The sequence below is a fragment of the Onychostoma macrolepis genome, chromosome 06, assembly GCF_012432095.1.
Source record: "Onychostoma macrolepis isolate SWU-2019 chromosome 06, ASM1243209v1, whole genome shotgun sequence".
NCBI lineage: Eukaryota > Metazoa > Chordata > Actinopteri > Cypriniformes > Cyprinidae > Onychostoma > Onychostoma macrolepis.
In genome coordinates this window covers 7382797-7403137 of record NC_081160.1, presented here as the reverse complement: position 1 = coordinate 7403137, position 20341 = coordinate 7382797, and the positions used below count along the sequence as shown (strand labels likewise).

At 37.8% G+C, this 20341-nt stretch overlaps 1 protein-coding gene across 1 annotated transcript; it reads left to right on the top strand.

Annotated features, from left to right (window-relative positions):
* Positions 1 to 9992: 9992 nt before the first annotated feature.
* On the top strand, positions 9993 to 20026 carry LOC131542389 (cytochrome P450 27C1). The gene is made up of 9 exons (XM_058779052.1): positions 9993 to 10669; positions 13511 to 13701; positions 14382 to 14581; positions 15565 to 15774; positions 15883 to 16046; positions 17789 to 17952; positions 18074 to 18152; positions 18620 to 18823; positions 18976 to 20026. Exons 1-9 carry the CDS (start codon positions 10376 to 10378, stop codon positions 19090 to 19092), a joined length of 1623 nt encoding a protein of 540 aa, XP_058635035.1. The 5' UTR covers positions 9993 to 10375; the 3' UTR covers positions 19093 to 20026.
* Positions 20027 to 20341: the final 315 nt, after the last annotated feature.

Sequence of the window (20341 nt, the reverse complement as noted above, 5' to 3'; positions counted from 1 at the left end):
CCTCTTTCAATAAAATACCCTTGTTTGACCACTTAACTCTGTGTCTCCTAGCCTGTGTCGTGACACTTGTTTGATTCGGTTCTTTGTCTGCTTTCAAGACTTGCATGAAAATCTGATGTTTTGGGTCATACTTATGCTGAAAAATAGAAAATTCTACAGGGTTCACAAACTTTCAAGCAGCAATATATATATATATATACATGTACATTTTATATATATAGTATATACACTATATATGCCACTTTGTATAGGTTTAACAATAAAATAACCAAGTATACACATGTAAAATTCAGTTTTCAGATGCTCAGTGTGAAACAGTTTACTAATTCCTTCATAATTATTATAAAATTTATGAGCTCACATTAATTGATAGATTAGCTGGACTACATTTTTTTTTTTTTTGTCATACCTTAAGATTATTGATGTACCTGCTGAAGGTGGATGAAATGGTCACAACATCTAATCGGTTCATTTTAAAAAAGGCAGAAAGAAAAAGAGTTTAATATTTTTATTTAGCAAGGATGCACTAAATTGATCCAAAGTACCAGTAAAGACTTGTATAACGTTACAGAAATTTCTACTACAAATAAATGCTGTTCTTTTGAACTTTCTATTCATCAAAGAAACCAAGGCTGCATTTATTTAATCAAAAATACAGTAAAAACACTAACATTATTACAATTTAAAATGACAGGTTTCTATTTTAAAATGTGATTACAAAGCTGAATTTTTAGCATCGTTACTCCAGTCCTCACACTCTCATACCTTTTCAAAAGGTACATGTTTGTACCTAAAGGGTCCATTTTGGTACCTTAAAGATACATATTAGTACTTAAAGTGTACATACAGGTGCATCTCAATAAATTAGAATGTCGTGGAAAAGTTAATTTATTTCAGTAATTCAACTCAAATTGTGAAATAGTTTAAGTCTTTGGTTCTTTTAATTGGGATGATTTTGGCTCACATTTAACAAAAACCCACCAATTCAACAAATTAGAATATGGTGACATGCCAATCAGCTAATCAACTCAAAACACCTGCAAAGGTTTCCTGAGCCTTCAAAATGGTCTCTCAGTTTGGTTCACTAGGCTACACAATCATGGGGAAGACTGCTGATCTGACAGTTGTCCAAAAGACAATCAGTGAGTGCGTTTACATGTACCCTCTTAATGCGATTATAATGAGATTTTGACAATATTGCGATTAATCTTTACCTCATGTAAACGCAATACTTCGATCTAAATAATACGATTAAGCTCATAATCGCAGCAAGCATAATCGTATTAACATAAGTGGCGTACGCCGATTTTAATCGAAATACATAGGCATGTAAACCCCTTAGTCGCAGTATTACCGCTCTGACCAAAGTGCGCATGGGCTTGTGACATGAATAACGTGACACGCACCTGTAATACTACGGAGATTAGAAACGATGGAGGGGAAGAAAGCATCGCATTCTGAGGAAAACGCAACAAACTGCCAGCAGTCTCTGTTCTTTACCCTCATCCAGAAACGGCGAGTAGAACGCGACGGCAGCATATAGGCAAACAAATTCTATCACATTTCTATGGAGCCGAAAAAGCGTGGAATACAGCCATACAAAATCATTATGCATTAGACGTAAATAAATTAAAACAGCGACCAACACTGCTCTTTCTGAGTCCATCATTTGTGCTGTCCAGTGGGGTATGTGAATAATGGCAGTAAAAAAATTAACCACAGTTCTTAGCGAATAATGGAAATTGCATGTAAACGGGAGTAAGAGCTTTGCTCTTGACATGTAAACATCATAATGCGATTAAGTCCTTACTCTGATTATTGGAAATAATCGCAATATTCGTGCACATGTAAACGCAGTCATTGACACCCTTCACAAGGACGGTAAGCCACAAACATTCATTGCCAAAGCAGCTGGCTGTTCACAGAGTGCTGTATCCAAGCATGTTAACAGAAAGTTGAGTGGAAGGAAAAAGTGTGGAAGAAAAAGCTGCACAACCAACCGAGAGAACCGCAGCCTTATGAGGATTGTCAAGCGAAATCGATTCAAGAATTTGGGTGAACTTAACAAGGAATGGACTGAGGCTGGGGTCAAGGCATCAAGAGCCACCACACACAGACGTGCCAAGGAATTTGGCTACAGTTGTTGTATTCATCTTGTTAAGCCACTTTTAGCCCAAGTTGCTTGAAGTCCAGTGTTAAGTTTCCACAGTCTGTGATGATTTGGGGTGCAATGTCATCTGCTGGTGTTGGTACATTGTGACTTTTGAAAACCAAAATCACTGCACCCGTTTACCAAGACATTTTGGAGCACTTCATGCTTCCTTCTGCTGACCAGCTTTTTAAAGATGCTGATTTCATTTTCCAGCAGGATTTGGCACCTGCCCACACTGCCAAAAGCTCCAAAAGTTGGTTAAATGACCATGGTGTTGGTGTGCTTGACTGACCAGCAAACTCACCAGACCTGAACCCCACAGAGAATCTAAGGGGTATTGTCAAGAGGAAAATGAGAAACAAGAGACCAAAAAATGCAGATGAGCTGAAGGCCACCGTCAAAGAAACCTGGGCTTCCATACCACCTCAGCAGCCACAAACTGATCACCTCCATGCCACGCCGAATACCAAGTATTGAGTACATATACAGTAAATGAACATACTTTCCAGAAGGCCAACAATTCACTAAAATTTTTTTTATTTTATTGGTCTTACGAAGTATTCTAATTTGTTGAGATAGTGAATTGGTGGGTTTTTGTTAAATGTGAGCCAAAATCATCACAATTAAAAGAACCAAAGATTTTTTTTGTGCATTGAATTTATTTAATACACGAGTTTCACAATTTGAGTTGAATTACTGAAATAAATGAACTTTTCCATGACATTCTAATTTATTGAGATGCAACTGTATTTGAACCTAATAGTTACAAAAGTATACCTTTTGAAAAGGTACCGCCCCAGTGACAGCTTTTGTACCTTTATTTCTGAGAATGCAGTGTCACGTGATTCTTCAGAAATTATTCTAATATGCTGATTTGATTCTCATTATTAATAATAGTTCTTTAGTATCAATATCATCATCCTTAATATTACATACATTTTCTCATAATTGTTTTTGCTTTTTTGTGGAAACCACGATAGCCTACATGTTAAGATATTTCTTTCAAAAACATTAAAAATCTTAATTACTCCAGACTTTTGACTGGTAGTGTGTATTTTGTACAAAAACATGAAAATAAAAGACATCTAAATAGTGGTAAGATTCCTTTAAATGATCTTGTTTGCATTATTTATTTTGCAGCAGCAGCTATATAGTTGCCAACCTAATTACAAAATACAAAACGTATTTTGTAAATGCAATTCCAAGGGTAACACTGGCACTTCTCTTGGTTCTGTGGGTTTTGTTTGAGCACATGGCTGAGGATTTGAGTTCAGCTGCCATGTGCTCTCTTGACCTGTGTCTGTGTGAACACATGGCTTTTGTTTGTTGCTGTTTGTCATGTGCTCTTCTGTTGGTCTCATGTCTTGGTTCTGCCCTTTGACACCTTTGCTTTACCAGCTCCACTTCATTACATTTCCTTCCCTGAGTCTTGTGCTAGATTGTTGTTGTGCCCATTGAACCGCTTTATCCGAGTCCTTTCTGCTCTTTGCACGCGCACCTAACAATAAAATCAGCTACATGATAAAATAATGAATGGAGATTAAAGGATTAGAGGATTGTGCGGTGAGAAGCCTCATGCACCTGCAATTGCCAAACATGGTGTAAGAACACAAAGGCAAAACAATCTTTCGCAATTATTGTTGGCAAAAGTGAGTCTTCTGAGATGGTAGTGTGTTTGTGGCTTTTCCCTTTTAAATAACTAGATCTGCTTGGCTCGGGGACAGCTGTTTTGATATCAAGAAATCATGTGAATTCTCTAGAAAGGATAATCAGTGGGCTTTCCTTCTGTGTCTTTGCATGTGTAGTTAAAGCGATCAATAGTTTAATATGAAAGATTTAAATAGAGGCAGGCAAAGTTCTTTTCTGAAGCATAAATTGAATCCGTGATTCATATTTAATTCTTATGATGAGAATCTGGCATAAACATTCTGAGCTTGATTTTCTCTTGTTATTAAAAAAGAGGGTCTAAATACAAGAGGCCTCAAACTGCGGGGCTCTGTGAGTCTTTTCATGCAGTTGTAAAATGCTAACAGAACATTTAATGTATGCTGGGAACACTTAAGAAATTAGGTATTTAAATTATGCAGTTTGCAATAAAAAGAAAGGAACAATACATGTTATGTAACAGGTTTTAAAAGAAAAAGAGGAGAAGGATGGGGATCATGAAGAAGAGTATGAGAACCAACATTTAGGGTGAATGTTCCTGCTGTATGTCCCAGTACAACCTAAGCTGTTCTAAGGACTTCTTAGTAAGGAGATGAATCCCCCTTTTTTCCAGGACTTCAAAAACAAGCTTGTGGGAAAGTTGGCAATAGTGTCCAGAGCTGAGCAATGTTCAGAGGAGATTTGCGTTTGTGTAAAATAGAGGTCCTTACCTCAGGTGCCCCCAAACGACACACTTGATTCAAAGCACCTGATGGGACACTCAGGGCAGTAAGGTAGTAAGGTACATCTTTGAAGCTTATTTACCCCTAAATGATACATTAGTACATATTAGTACTTTAAAAGTAACATATAGCCTACCTTTTGAAAGTGTAGTGACAGCTTTGTTTTCTGAGAGTAGGCCTACATGAACTAAAAAAATACATTTGCACTCATGCAGCAACATGAAACTTGGCCAAGAGATTTTTATTGTACCATGTCCAAATAACAAACACAGGCAGGGATGCGAAATCCAAATCTTATTTCTACAGGGCCCACCACCAGAGGGGGAAAAGTCCCCAAAATATTTAGAAGAATAGCACAAACTGTCGCCTATTTGCTGATATCTTGTATTATGAATCCTATGTCATAATATCTGCTGCCATGCATTACGCACCGCTTTTTGTTTGTTGTTAGGATGACAAAAACGTTTTAAAATTTGCATTTTAACTGCTCTTGTCAATGTCAAAACGAATGAGATGGCCAATCAGATCAAAGAAGGCGGGCTAGATAAAACGTATGATAAATATTTATTTTTTGACAACTGTTTCATGATTTTAAAAGACCGTCATTGGCTATAATCTCCAGGATAAACTATTTTCGCCGTAATTTCGGATTTGCATAAAAATTATTTTGGTCCCATGGTTACGGCCTTGACTTCATAGGCTGTTTGATCGCGGCTTTTGGCTACATTCTTAAATGTCATGTTACAACGTACCCCTCAGCTGTTACAATGTACCCCACCTATGGGGCATGTTGTCACATTTCACTTCCAATTTTTGAGGGTAAATAAAGAAAAACGTGTACACTATATTTATGAAACAAAGCGACATATTTGTACTAGACAAGTGTGAAATTGCTGTGGATAAAAAAATATACTCTGAACACAAAGTGGATTTACACAATTTGAGAAAGTCAAAAAGTGTTACTTTGTGCCCCGCTCTCCCCTATATCAACCTGTCCTCCAACCAATACGCCCGAATAGGTCGTTTGTCCAAATCCCTGAAATACGACCCATCAGAGCGTATACTACAATTGCGCCCCTATCGGCAACAGGACATCTTCATATTAGTAGTTATAGCTCGGGTTTCGTGTAGCTCGGTTGGTAGAGCATTGCGTTATAAGACATGTAATTACGCGATCATGGGTTCTCTCCCAGAGAACGCACACGCTCATAAAATGTGCACTGAAATCATGATTTTGCATGATTCCTGTAAGGGGTAGGTTTAGGGGTAGGGTTAGGTGTGGTCATTCGTGCAAATTAGCCACCTAGTAAAATATGTACGAATACTGTGAGATCGGTGTAAAAAGTCCACACATTGCATTTAAATAAACACGCATTTTTATTGGTAATGACAGTCATACGTCATTTCATGAGGACAGACGCAACACGAGACTGTCATTGTTTTTACGCGCGCTAGAGGGCGCTTAACTTTAAAACGTAAATATAGGTCGTAATAAGGGTTTGCACAAACGACCTATAGGGTCGTTTTATATACAGGTGCTGGTCATATAATTAGAATATCATCAAAAAGTTGATTTATTTCACTAATTCCATTCAAAAAGTGAAACTTGTATATTATATTCATTCATTACACAGACTGATATATTTCAAATGTTTATTTCTTTTAATTTTGATGATTAGAGCTTACGGCTCATGAAAGTCAAAAATCAGTATCTCAAAATATTAGAATATTTACATTTGAGTTTGAATAAATGACCATCCCTACAGTATAAATTCTGGGTATCTCTTGTTCTTTGAAACCACAATAATGGGGAAGACTGCTGACTTGGCAATGATCCAGAAGACGAACATTGACACCCTCCACAAAGAGGGTAAGTCACAGAAGGTCATTACTGAAAGGTGTGGCTGTTTACAGAGTGCTGTATCAAAGCATATTAAATGCAAAGTTGACTGGAAGGAAGAATTTGGGTAGGAAAAGGTGCACAAGCAACAGGGATGACCGCAAGCTTGAGAATACAGTCAAGCAAAGCCGATTCAAACACTTGTGAGAGCTTCACAAGGAGAGAACTGAAGCTGGAGTCAGTGCATCAAGAGTCACCACGCTCAGGCGTCTTCAGGAAAAGGGCTACCAAGCCACTTCTGAACCAGAGACAACGTCAGAAGCATCTTACATGGGCTGTGGAGAAAAGAACTGGACTGTTGCTCAGTGGTCCAAAGTCCTCTTTTCAGATGAAAGTAAATTTTACATTTCATTTGGAAATCAAGGTCCCAGAGTCTGAAGGAAGAGTGGAGAGGCACAGAATCCATGTTGCTTGAAGTCCAGTGTGAAGTTTCCACAGTCAGTGATGATTTGGGCTGCCATGTCATCTGCTGGTGTTGGTCCACTGTGTTTTCTGATGTCCACAGTCAACGCAGCCATCTACCAGGAAATTTTAGAGCACTTCATGCTTCCTTCTGTTGACAAGCTTTATGGAGATGCTGATTTCATTTTCCAGCAGGACTTGGCACCTGCCCACACTGCCAAAGGTACCAAAAGCTGGTTCAATGACCATAGTGTTACTGTGCTTGACTGGCCAGCAAACTCGCCTGACCTGAAAAGTATGAAAATGAAAAGTCAAGAGGAAGATGAGAGACACCAGACCCAACAATGCAGATGAGCTGAAGGCCACTATCAGAGCAACCTGGGCTCTCATAACACCTGAGCAGTGCCACAGACTGATCGACTCCATGCCACGCCGCATTGCTGCAGTAATTCAGGCAAAAGGAGCCCCAACTAAGTATTGAGTGCTGTACATGCTCATACTTTTCAGTTGGCCAAGATTTCTAAAAATCCTTTCTTTGTATTGGTCTTAAGTAATATTCTAATATTTTGAGATATTGATTTTTGACTTTCATGAGCTGTAAGCTCTAATCATCAAAATTAAAAGGAAATAAACATTTGAAATATATCAGTCTGTGTGTAATGAATGAATATAATATACAAGTTTCACTTTTTGAATGTAAATCAACTTTTTGATGATATTCTAATTATATGACCAGCACATGTGTATGTGTATATATATATGTATATATAGGGTACAACGGGGCTAAAAGCAGTGCTATTACCTGCGCCTAAAATGTATAATTGCAGAAAAAATGTATATGTTGCATTAAACATTAATGGTTACTGTCATGGGCGGCGCTGGGGAGGGGCTAGCAGGTGCTCCAGCACCCCCATAAAAAATGAAATAAAATAAAAACATTTGACTCAACTACTGCAATGCAATAGGCTACAACGTGACGGGATTTGCAGTCGTGCGTAATGTCAGCATTTTATTTAAAAAAATGGATCGGTTCAATTGTGCCAAGTAAGCCTGCCCCCGACTAAAGATTTTTCTAGTCAACTAGTCTCACATTTATATTAAATTGATTTGTATAATAACCTAAACCATCCTTTAATATAGGCATTTAGGCGTATTATAGCCTATTCCGCGCTCAAGCGCATTTGAGTTTCCCCTCTTTTCCTCGCTTTCATTCAGTTTTAAATAAATTGTAAAAGCTCCATGCACATTTTACATTCACTTTCAAATTTGCGGCAATTCGGCATCAAGCAGTTGTTTGGTTTTAGTTTGTTTGCGTTTTCCCACTTTCCTTTGCTTAAATAGCTTGTAAAAGCACCGTGCGCATTTTACTTTCACTTTTAAATTATCAGTAAATTCGGCATCAATTGCTTGAATTCAATTCAAAATACAAAGTCGGCAACACCAAAGCTCCAAAAGTATCAAATAAATGTATTTTAAAAAAAATTCGCTCGAAACGTAACACTGTGAATTTTTTAAAATAAATTTAGAATCACAGTTTAAATAAAATACAAATCAGCAAATACTGTGGAACCAAATAAATGAGAACCGAATGTTAAACAAACAAACAAACAAACAAACAAAAACTTCCAATATCACCTTAGCCTAATGGCACGTTAACAGGCTTTTCCAAAATCCAAAATATTTTTAAAAACAGGCGCTTTTACATTTCGTTTTGAAACTCTTCTGCCATGGTCTTGTCTGTCTCACCTCACTCTTCTTGTCAGTCAGCTCGTGATAAATGAAATCTGGTCTGTGATGCGCAACTGTCGTTCGTTCGGTGTGCTGCATTGATTAGCCGCGTTTAGTTCTAATTGTTGTGTCTGTTCTCTAAACTGAACTAAAGTATTTTTATTACTATTAAAAAAAATCAAAATCACGGTGAGGGACGGTGCTTAACACCGGTATCACCGCCAACACCGTTGCAGCAAGCCTAATGCACCTATACTACATAATCAGAGAATTATTTTTTTGTTTGTTTGTGTGTTTTTTCTTAATAGGTTTTCAAGATTTCTGAAAGATTTGTTATGTCTGTGAACTGGTTCATTGTTGTGAGCGCTCCATTCACGAAGACTGCATGAGGTGACAGAAAGCACATCCAGAAATGACACGAGTAGCCTATTTTCAACTCATTCCTCAGGAAAAAAAAAATAAAATTATTGCGCGAACGCCCCCATGTCATACAGTAGGCTACGCGATAATACTCCCACTCCTCATAAACATTTGAAATGCGCCTATATAGCGATTTTATTATTCATATAAAAATAACAACAACAACATGTTTTGGTCATATTTACTATTAATTGCCCAGCTCCCCTTGTCATTGATCTAGCACCCCCTCAGCACCTGCGTTCAAAATTCTCTGGCGCCGCCCCTGCCTACTGTCATTAAAATATGTTAATATAAAAATATATATTTTAAAATACAGAAACAATCATTTTAATAAGTAAAGATTCTGAAAGTATTGAAGGAGATCCAATAAAAATTGAAAATATAATTACAGTAGTAACAACAAATTATATTTTATTATATGATATGATTAATATCATGTTTTTAAATATGATGGTTTCATTCTAAACATGGTGATTATCTCTAATATGGACACATACATAATATATATGATATTTATAACAACATAATATATGATATTTACCATCTGAATCTAACCATGTCATGTGAACAAATGGAAAAGTCAGCGATCTATTAATTATCATGTTAATTACTGTGCGCCTTTAGCCCCAACAGCAGAGGCGCTTTTTACCCCAAATACCATACTTTTACATATTCTTTCGTTATTTAAAAAGTGTCGCTAATTATCTTAAGCAAAACTGAAAATCATAAAGAAGACCTTTGTCTCAAAATATATGCATTAATTTTAGCGATTCTCATTTGCTACTTAAATCTACAACATTTAAAAAAACATAAAATATTAGATCAAGTAGGCTAAGTACAGAATCAATCTGGCACTGCTGCGCGCGATCGCGTCAAAGATCAGACAAACAAACACGTGCATGTTGAAAAGCGAATGTTTTGCAAAGTGCTACGCCACGTTTTTGTGCCATCTAGTGGTTTAGATGGAAATAACATCAAAGGCGCCTTTTACCCCTGGGCGCCTTTAGCCCCGTTGTACCCTATATACAATTTCTTACAACTCAGGTTTGGGGACTAAAGAGTTTAATGCGGGTCAACTCACGAGCTGCCAGCCACAATCGATTTATGTAGCTAATCCCCATTTTATTTTGCAACAAGAGAAAATCCTTCACCTCAGCTTTTCAACGACGTCCACTGCCTCGTGGGGGATGCGTGAGGACCTCTGTTCATGCCAGGGCCAAACTCCAGTGTCCAATCCCCTTTCGCTGATCCCGCACCTCTCCCGTGGACCTTTAAAAAGCCGTTGCGCACCACACATCAGTGCGCATTCGCTCCATTCTGCGAACACCTCCACATCTACAAGTCACTCCTGACTTCAACTTGGTGGCACGTTATACAATCTTTGAGATGGCTCTTCAAAGCAATATTCTGCACCTGGCCCGCAAGAGTCTGCTCCAGGAATCATGCAAGCAGTTTCTCCTCCAAACCAACGGGCTGCACAAGTCCGTGGCGAGCGGCTCTCTGGAGATCGCGGCGCACAGTCAGGCGGATCTGAAGGAGGAGAACATGGTGCGCCCCGTCGGTGAGGAGCAGAAGGTGGAGAGAGTGAAGACCCTCCATGAGATGCCTGGACCCAGCACCATGGCGAACTTCATCGAGTTCTTCTACCGGGATGGATTCAGCCGCATCCATGAGATCCAGGTGAGTCTGCAGCGCTCAAATGGGACCACCGTTACGCGTTACCTTTTGTGTTTACATTTCAGTGGTGTTTCTTCAAGTGCACAGTTTACACCTTCAGTACGCGTTTAGTGGAAATGACCCAGACGCAATCATGTAGACTCATCCATGTGGTTTCATTTAACAAAAAGGCCACACATTTCAATTTTATCTAAACTTTACCTCCTGTAACTTTTTATTTTACGAGTTGGCAGAAATACGTGCCAGAAATGACCAGTGACAAGCTGTTGCACAAACGTTAAATAAACTTTAACGTTTACTTTAACGTAAATAAAGATTTATTTGTTTGGAACATAGTCAAGACTCGGCTACGTAATGTGCAGTGCGGACACGTGAGGTGTTGGATTACTTGTGGAGTTGCATAAACCGGCGAGTGCTGTCTCCACCCCATCGCGAGGGACAGTCGCAAACCTTATTTTATTCCAGGCGCAGTCTACACGAAGGATCAAATTCGAATTATATAGCATGCAATTCAAACACCTCAAGAATGGCCAACTATAAAGATTAGCAGCTGTCAGAGAGAGATTTGCGCCCCCAAGAAATGTAATTCCTGATATACAGTGCAGTGGTGTGCGGGGGTGTGTTCTGAAATGAGGAGGCAAAGTCCTCAAAGTTTTTTTTTTTTTTTTGTATCATATGTACATTCATGTCCCAGTCACTTGTTTAAATAAACATTAGGCTACTTACACTATGAGAGAAAGAAGAAACAATTCTATTTGATATTTTTACATTAACAATGTAACCGATATTCCATTTATTAAAGCCAAGTATTTCATGAAGTTAGTGTTTTCAAACATTTTACATTTATTCCAAAATAATAGCTAACTCAAGACAGTAACAATTTGTGACTTATGTTTAGCCATTCTTTTCAATAGTTAAGGTTAAACTAGGCTACTTCTGAATTTTTCAGGTTATGGGGTCATCAAAGCTCAGTAAATATTGGTTTAACTTTTAATTTTACCAAGCTGATTACTCACTAAAAACTCCCACAGAGATCATGTTTTCATGCCATTTGAAGTATTATTTTGATGTAGCAAAGTGGTTATATGATATGATTATAGATCAGGGCACAGGTGAAGTCGGGAAACGTGTCCCGACTTCACCTGTGCCTTGATCTATAACAGAAACTAAGAGGGGGAGAAGGTTAATACAACTGATAATAGTTTTATCAAAAAAAAAAAAAAAAAAAATTGCAGTCTGCATTTAAGATGAAGAAAAACAAGCTTCTAAAATGAACATGTCACAGACTAGCTAAGCTTCTAGCTGATGGCACAACACATTAGATTAAGCTAGTTGTGCAGATTACTCGATATGTAGAGTTTGAGGGGACCAGGTACTAACAATACATCGCTAATGCTTACTTTTGGCAGATGTTGAAGACATCTAATAAATACAGACATTTTCAGCGATGCGAAAGTAAACCAGAAACTCATATCCCGACCCAACTTCTGGCGACAGTGAAAGTTCATTGCTACGCTTGTGCACAGAATCTTTTAAAACCAAAGTCCCTAGTCTTTGTTAAAACTCAATGGGTTCAGGGGAGGCGAGAGAGATTAGGAGTCCCACTGTAACTTTACCTGCTGGTGTCGCTATTGGACAATGTTTCTTTAGAAAAATGTTACCATTTTTCAGTATGTATATGCTATGTATATACAGAACGTTTCCTCCGAGGAGGCAAGGGAGGCAGTCTTCTCAAAATGATGTTTTATTAACAAAGTTCAGGAGGAGCGTGTCAGATACTTAGCCTAATTAACACAAGAGGAACGCACTCAAGTTAATCAGCACCATAGGTATAAATACAGCTGACATACCTCTATCCTTTGACGGTTAATCAGCATCCCTCCACCGCCCCTTCTCCACACTTGAGTTCTTACCACACTTATACAGGGGGTACTCTGGGTTCGGGCCATTCCCGAGCTCGGAGCCCTTCCCAGGACAGCACGCCAAATACGCATTACTATACTCCAGCTAATTATATGTAAGTGTGAACTTGTGAAATACTGGATAAGAAAAAAAAATCAAACAAATGCCAGTATTACAAAATAAACGCTAAGAAGACTATTTTTGTGACTGCGGATCATGGTCTCATATACTAAGGGTTAAATCAGATACATATATATCTTTAAGGTTATAGTTGCTTTTATACTAGACAAATATTTAATTCAGTTGAATTCAAATTCTAACTCATGCATTGAAACACAGTCAAAAAACTCCCCAGTACTAATCTAAAATGGCCAGTGATGACTGGCATTGGTTTACATGTATATACTAAGGATCAGTTGCAGTTATGTTGTGCAACAGTTATCTTAGGACTGTGAAAGATGAGAAATGTCTTCCAGGATTTTCGGGCTGAGGAGACACAGAGGTGCCTTTGTGTTGTCTTAGTATGAATAGTACTTAGGACTTGAGAAGGGGGATGAAAGTGGGCAAGCTCGCAGTGAGGGCCGTATTTGCAAACGGCTTCAAGCATTTGCAAATGGGCCATCCATACTGGGAAATGTCCTCCTGTGCATACTGAGCAGTTGGCTAAGAGCCATATGGTCTGTGGGGAGACAGATATTGTCATTCAGGAAATGAGTGATGTGATATGGGCAAATATATTTTATTGCTGTATCATGGTTATGTTGTTTCCATTCTTATTTCAATAAAGCATTTACAGTTTGAAGGAAACATCTAAACAAATGACTCTAATGCAGATTAGCCAAAAACAAGAATAAAACAAATATATTAAAAGTAAATTATATTTATATGGTTCAAGTGAATTTCTGAGATCCACATTGATCAGGTTTACAAATCTTTGTGTAGTTGGAGCATTCTCAGAAGTATGGGAAGATCTTCAAATCTCGATTTGGACCTCAGCTGGTGGTGTCCATCGCTGACAGAGACATGGTGGCACAAGTTCTCAGGACTGAAGGTGTGACTCCTCAGAGGGGTAACATGGAGTCCTGGAAAGAGTACAGAGATTTAAGGGGAAGATCTACTGGACTCATCTCAGCGTAAGTACATACTGATGTGCTTTCTTGAGGGGTGCTGTAGTCTAGTGGTTAAAATCTGAGCTGCTAACTTGTAGGTTTGCCACTTTGGATTAAAATGTACACTGTCGTTAAATCGTTTGGCGTAAGTAAGATTTCTGATACTTTTGTTCAGCAAGAACACATTAAATTGATCAAAAGTGGTTACACACAATTGGATATTTCCATTTAAGCATTTCTTCTTTCATCAAAGAGTCCTAAAAAGCATTAAGGTTTACACAAAAATAGTAAGCAGCATAACTGTTTTAAGCATTGATATTAGTGAGAATTTTTCCTAATCACCAGATCAGCACATTAGATCATTTCTGAAGCAATAATGGCTCCTAAAAATTCAGCTGTGCATCACCGAAATGTTACATTTTATAATATAATAAAATAGAAAACAGTTATTTATATTGTAAATTGTAATATTTCACAATATTACTGTTTTTACTGTATGTTTGATCACATAAATGCAACCTCGGTGAGAATGGGAGATTTATTTAAAATATAAATTTTTATTTTTTTTAAAATCTGAACCTAGAATGGTAATAGTTGAATGTCAAATGCGTAATCTGAACCTGCAATATCCCAATTTTTATTTATTTATTTTTTATTTTCATTCCTGTCTCGGCTAACAATTATAAGATGTTTTCTATCTCCAGCGAGGGTGATGAATGGCTGAAGATGCGCAGTGTTCTGCGCCAGCTGGTCATGCGGCCCAGAGATGTGGCTGTTTTCTCCCCTGAAGTCAACGCTGTGGTGGACGACCTGGTGGAGAGAGTGAAGACACTGCGTAGCCAGCAGGACGACAGACAGACTGTCTTTAACATCAATGATCTGTTCTTCAAATATGCAATGGAAGGTGAGCCTGAGGGCACAGTGCACTGAATTTTTGTGGTAAATTCTAGTTGTGTATTAAAGGTGAAGTGGTCTGATATATTAAGTTTTATGTTTTGGTCAAAGGACAGGATTTGGCTGGGTTTTTCCTTTCATAGTGGTTTGATTTCCTCCACCGATGCTGTAGGGATTTTTTTTTTTTAATTAAGAGTAGAGTCAGGTAGCATAGTGGTCTTTCTGGAAAGGAATATGAGGGCTTTGTATAAATGAAATTTGACCTATTTCTTAGGAGTCTGAGTCTGGGTGTTAATCAGATGTTCCATAGACATATAAGGATTTTTGGGGGAGATTTTTTTTTTAATATAGTAAGTGTTGTTTTGCCACCTTTTTACATACTTATATGGCACGTTATACAAAACCATTTTAAAGCAGCTTCACAGTAATAGTAAAATAAAAGTGACAATGTTGGCAAATGTTCATCAATGATGAAACAACTTCAGTTTAGTTTCATTAATCAGCTCAGTTCATTCAATTTAACATTGATTTGGTTTAGTTCAATAACATTGTCAATACTGCATAATGCACCAGTGATGAAACAACTGCAATTTTAGCTACAAAAGCAGCTCTGTAGAAGATAATGGTGTCCGTAATCAGCTCAATTCAGATTAGTGTTGATTCACTTTAGTTCAATAACAGTGTGAATGCTGCAAAGTTAATAAATGATGAAACAACATCAATTTAAGCAATAAAGCAGCTGTGAAGAAGACAATCGTGCCATTAATCAGCTCAATTCAGTTCAATGTTGATTTAATATTATAATTATAATTTATAAGTATCAGTGTAGAAAAGCAAGTGTCACTTTACTCTTAATAGAACAGTGGATTAAAGATTCAGATAAGATTCAGATTAGCACATGAAAGCTTTAGCAAATAATTGGTTTTATTTGTGGAAGATTCAGTATGGTAAATCCATATGATATGAAAAACACAATGTTAAATTCTTTCCTAGGTGTTGCAACCATTTTGTATGAAACTCGCCTGGGCTGCTTGGAAAACAAAATTCCCAAGATGAGTCAGGAGTACATTGCTGCACTGCACCTCATGTTCAGCTCTTTCAAGACCACCATGTATGCCGGTGCCATTCCCAAATGGCTGCGCCCCATCATTCCCAAACCCTGGGAGGAATTCTGCAGCTCATGGGATGGCCTCTTCAAATTCAGTAAGAGCAGAGGGAACTGTGGTGGGGTTCAGTGTCATTGTGAGAAAGTTGGTCTTATACAACTACTACAGTTTTTTTGTTAAATGTTTGAATAAATGTATGTTTTAGGCCAGATCCATGTGGACAAGAGGCTTTCAGATATTAAAAAGAAGTTGGAGAAAGGCGAAGAGATTAAAGGAGGTTTGCTGACTCACATGCTGGTCACCAGAGAGATGAATCTGGAAGAGATCTACGCAAACATGACAGAAATGCTTCTGGCTGGTGTGGATACGGTAAGAACTGGTCCAGTAGCTGCTGGGAAAGACATATGAAGTCATTGCTTCAGAACTTGTGGTTCATGACAAGTAATTTGGCACAAATTCATTGGTAGACACTTAGTAACCCAAATTAATCTAGCCTTTACTGAAGTTATGCTGCAGTATCTCCAAGCAGTGAATGCATGTGTGGTGATTTAAAAAGCAAAACACATTGTGTATTGAGACAGCTGGAGAAACGGGTGAATCTAATGGTGATGATAAACGAACCTTCTCATCGGGACAGCATCTCAGGCGCCTTTTTCTCGTCCCGTGAACTCTTTTCAAATGGTCAAATCGTAACGGGTGTCCGAGTTCTCCATGGAGAACTCTGTGTTCACCTGACCTAACGCTGACCTCTCTCCATACGTCTCACCCACAATAAACAAGACCAGCCAAGACTCTCCCATTTCACTGATGTGTCAGTTGGCATCCTCTTCTCTTTGATCTTTCCTTCTCTATTTCTTTCAGCCGTATGATCACATTAGCCATCGTGAGCCAAAGCCGGTCATGTAATCTTTCCCTCTCCGCCTATCTGTCTCTGTCTTGCTTTCCCTTCACCTCTATGAGGCAAAGTGCCTGTTTTGGGTTCATGCTCCAAAAAGGAATTAGTCACCCAAAAAGAAAAAGGTGAACATTGTGATCACTGGAGCTGAACGCATATGAAAGCAGCCGTTTTAGGCCCAGATTTATCTGAGATAAAAGTAATGATTAATGAAGAGAAGCATAGCAGGTGGTTCATTACAGGATGAAGGGGTGGAGAGAGATGGCTTAAAAAGGGGGCGAGTGAATGATGTTGGCTGGGCAATCTTTGAAAGGAGACTGAAAAAGCAACATTAGGGGGTGGACAGGTTTGGGAGAATCAGTCCATGGGAGTGAATCAGTGGTTATGTAATGGAACGTCTTATGCAAACCTGCAAAATATAGTAGAGCGGTGACAGAAATGATCTTTTCCATTAAGGGGCATTATTTGTCCCTCAATTTGATTTCCAGGGGCATTTTTTTTTACCTTCATACAGTTTATTTATTTATTTATTTTTAACTGTATTAAAATGTATATGGCATATTTTGTCAAATTCTTAAATTTATCAGTAAATTCAATTAGAATAATTAGACATTGTGACACTATGTCCTAATTATTGCAACTGCTGGTACCAATCAAATGAAATCAGTATGAACAAAATTCATTTTTGCACTTCCAAAATGGCACAGAAACGGCATTTAGATGTATTTACACCTCTAGATGTACTGTTTAATACAGCTTAGAGGTGGTATGAATGCATTTACATTGCAATTCCATAAATAGTGTTATGAGATTAATGTTTTAAATATAAAATTGTGAATAAAAAAATATAAAAGGATGAGAGAAATGAAATTATACTTTGAAAATTAAACTAAGCGGAAAAATAAAACAATTTCTTAATGAGTGAGTCATCGAATCATTCATTCAACCGACTCGTTCAAAATGGCTCATCTAATCAGTAATGAAACACTGCCGTGGCCTTGTTTAGACCTATTTTCACTAGCAAAATACTGTTATAAATCAATATCACACATGCATCATATTTCAGAAAAACAACACATGCTTTTATGATATTGCTTAACTATATCATGTATTATTCCCCATATGTTTAATTTTGCACCAAGCAGAGAAATTAGTGTAGATCATGTTACTAATCTCTAATGAGTCATCAAATGTTCTTCTCTCTGCCCCTCTACAGACCTCTTTCACACTGTCATGGAGCACATACCTTCTGGCAAGACATCCCATAATACAGCAGGAAATTTTTGAGGAAATAGACAGAGTGCTGGGTGGGCGTGTCCCAACCGGAGAGGATGTTGCTCATTTGCCCCTTATTAGAGGGCTCGTCAAAGAGACTCTCAGGTAAGCTCCACCCACCACTCATTATTTAATGCAAAGTTTATTGAGTTTAGGACAGAAATACAGTGATCATTCAAAAATCAAACAGTATAAACACTTCCCTCCGTCTCTCTAATGCATGCAGGCTTTTCCCTGTTCTGCCTGGAAATGGACGCGTTACACAGGATGATCTGATCGTCGGAGGTTATTTCATCCCTAAAGGGGTAAGACCATATATCATGTGTATGCAAAAGCACATTTTTATATGCTTGTCTCATAAACGCGTGTCAAAACCTGCCCCCGAGTAGAAGCATTGTTTCATGCCTTTCTTTCCTGCTGTTCTAGAACACAGTTGACTTGTATTGTCACATCATTAATTATGTTAAAAAGATGACACTTTAAAAGAAAACAATTGTTACGCAATAAGGAAATTACTTCAATCAGTGATTCTCAACCCACTAGGAGGCCTCAGGAAATTTCGATGGGGGCATTTTTATTATTTTTTTGAAGAATTAATTATTTACATCTGAATCTATGTTGATAAAAAAAGAATTTATATTAATATGATTTAATCATTAAAATGATAATGATAAAAACACAAACTATCAATAACTATTAAATTAATAATTAATAACTAAACATAGTAGCTATTGTTTTTATTGAAAAATCTCCCAACTTCCTGTGTTCACAGACTCAGCTGGCTCTGTGTCATTACTCCACCTCTATGGATGAAGAGAACTTCCCCCGTCCTGGAGAGTTCCGTCCAGATCGTTGGATTCGCAAGGATGCATCTGACCGTGTCGATAACTTCGGCTCCATCCCGTTTGGCTACGGCATCCGCAGCTGCGTTGGGAGGAGAATAGCCGAGCTGGAGATGCATCTGGCTCTCACACAGGTGCTTGTTTGTATATGCGTCTCAAAATTCAAAAGATCCAAATCATAGTGGTGCTATTATTAAGCAGATTGTTGCAATAAAGACAGATATTACTTGAATGTGAACTCTAATTCCCTTGTCTAATGGTGTACTGATGTTCTTCTCCATCACAGCTCCTGCAGAAGTTCCACATTGAGGTGTCTCCCCAGACCGCTGAGGTGTGTGCTAAGACTCATGGCCTGCTCTGTCCGGGAGCACCCATCAACCTTAGATTTGTGGACCGAAAGTAATTTGCCATGACACTGTGTGTGAATTTAAACCATAATCCATGCTGTGCTTCTTGGAGTCCAAAGACTGTTGGTGTTATTGTGTATTATAGTGCCTCCTCCAGCTTTTATCCAGCGAAGAATGTGTGAAGTGCCTCGAAGACTGTTTTAATAATGCTCTTGTGTGAATGTTTATAGCCAATCAGAAGACCAAATATTTTAAAAATGTTTTGAACAGGCACCATTTCATATAGTCGAATCAATATGAATTACTTCAAGAATTGCTTTTTAAAAATTGTATTATATTATTCATTTAGAGAATTAATTTACATCATACTATCTGTAATTTTCTCTTGTATCTTTTTCATTTTGCTCAGCCTTAATAATTAGCATGAATATGGTCAAGAAGACCTTGTATATAGATGTTTTACTATTAAATTAGCTTAAGCACTAAGCTCATTATTTATTTAACATGGTACGCTTATGTAAGCTTAATGACTTTTAGCTTACAAGCAGAAAATTCCTAAAGCAAACAGGCGTGAGTAAATCCTATTACAACTACAAAGCTACTTTAGAAGACCGTGCTAAAATCCTGTCCTTTGGACACTAATATTAAGATAAATACTGTGTAAGAAAAACACCTCAAATCGCAGCAATGTCCAGCTTGATTTCAGTGTGGCTATTATTATCTAATTTGTTATTCAAGAGCGAGGATTTTGTGTTGGTTCCTCTTTAGTGGAAAACATTTTAATGCAAAATTGTGCCTCTTTTTTTAGGGCACTAGCCTTATAGGCAACAGATGGATAACAGGAACTGGTGGAAATGAACTATTTTTGGATAAAATGAATGTTGTTTTTGAGGGTTGTGAACTTAATGTGTTGTATGAAATTGGGAAGTGTTTTATACGTGGAAATGCCTAAGTTACTGAATTTTGTACGAATAAACTAGACTTTGAAGACCTGCTGTTCATTTGTTGTTTGTTCTGTTTAAACACTATTTAGGAGGGGAAAAAATCATAATAGTCTGTCACACTTACCTGAACCACATGAAAATGAATGAAAAATTGCCTCTCAGAACCTTTGCAATAAAATTCCTAATGTAACATTGACTCAGTAACGACTTTTGCCCTAATAATTGTGATTTTAAAATTTCATTTACATAAACTTTGACAGACCGATGGCACATGACTTCAGACATGCATTTATCCAGCCCTATGTAGTCCTTACCTTTATCCACCAGATGGCAGAATGGTTTAGAAAATAAATGAGGAGGA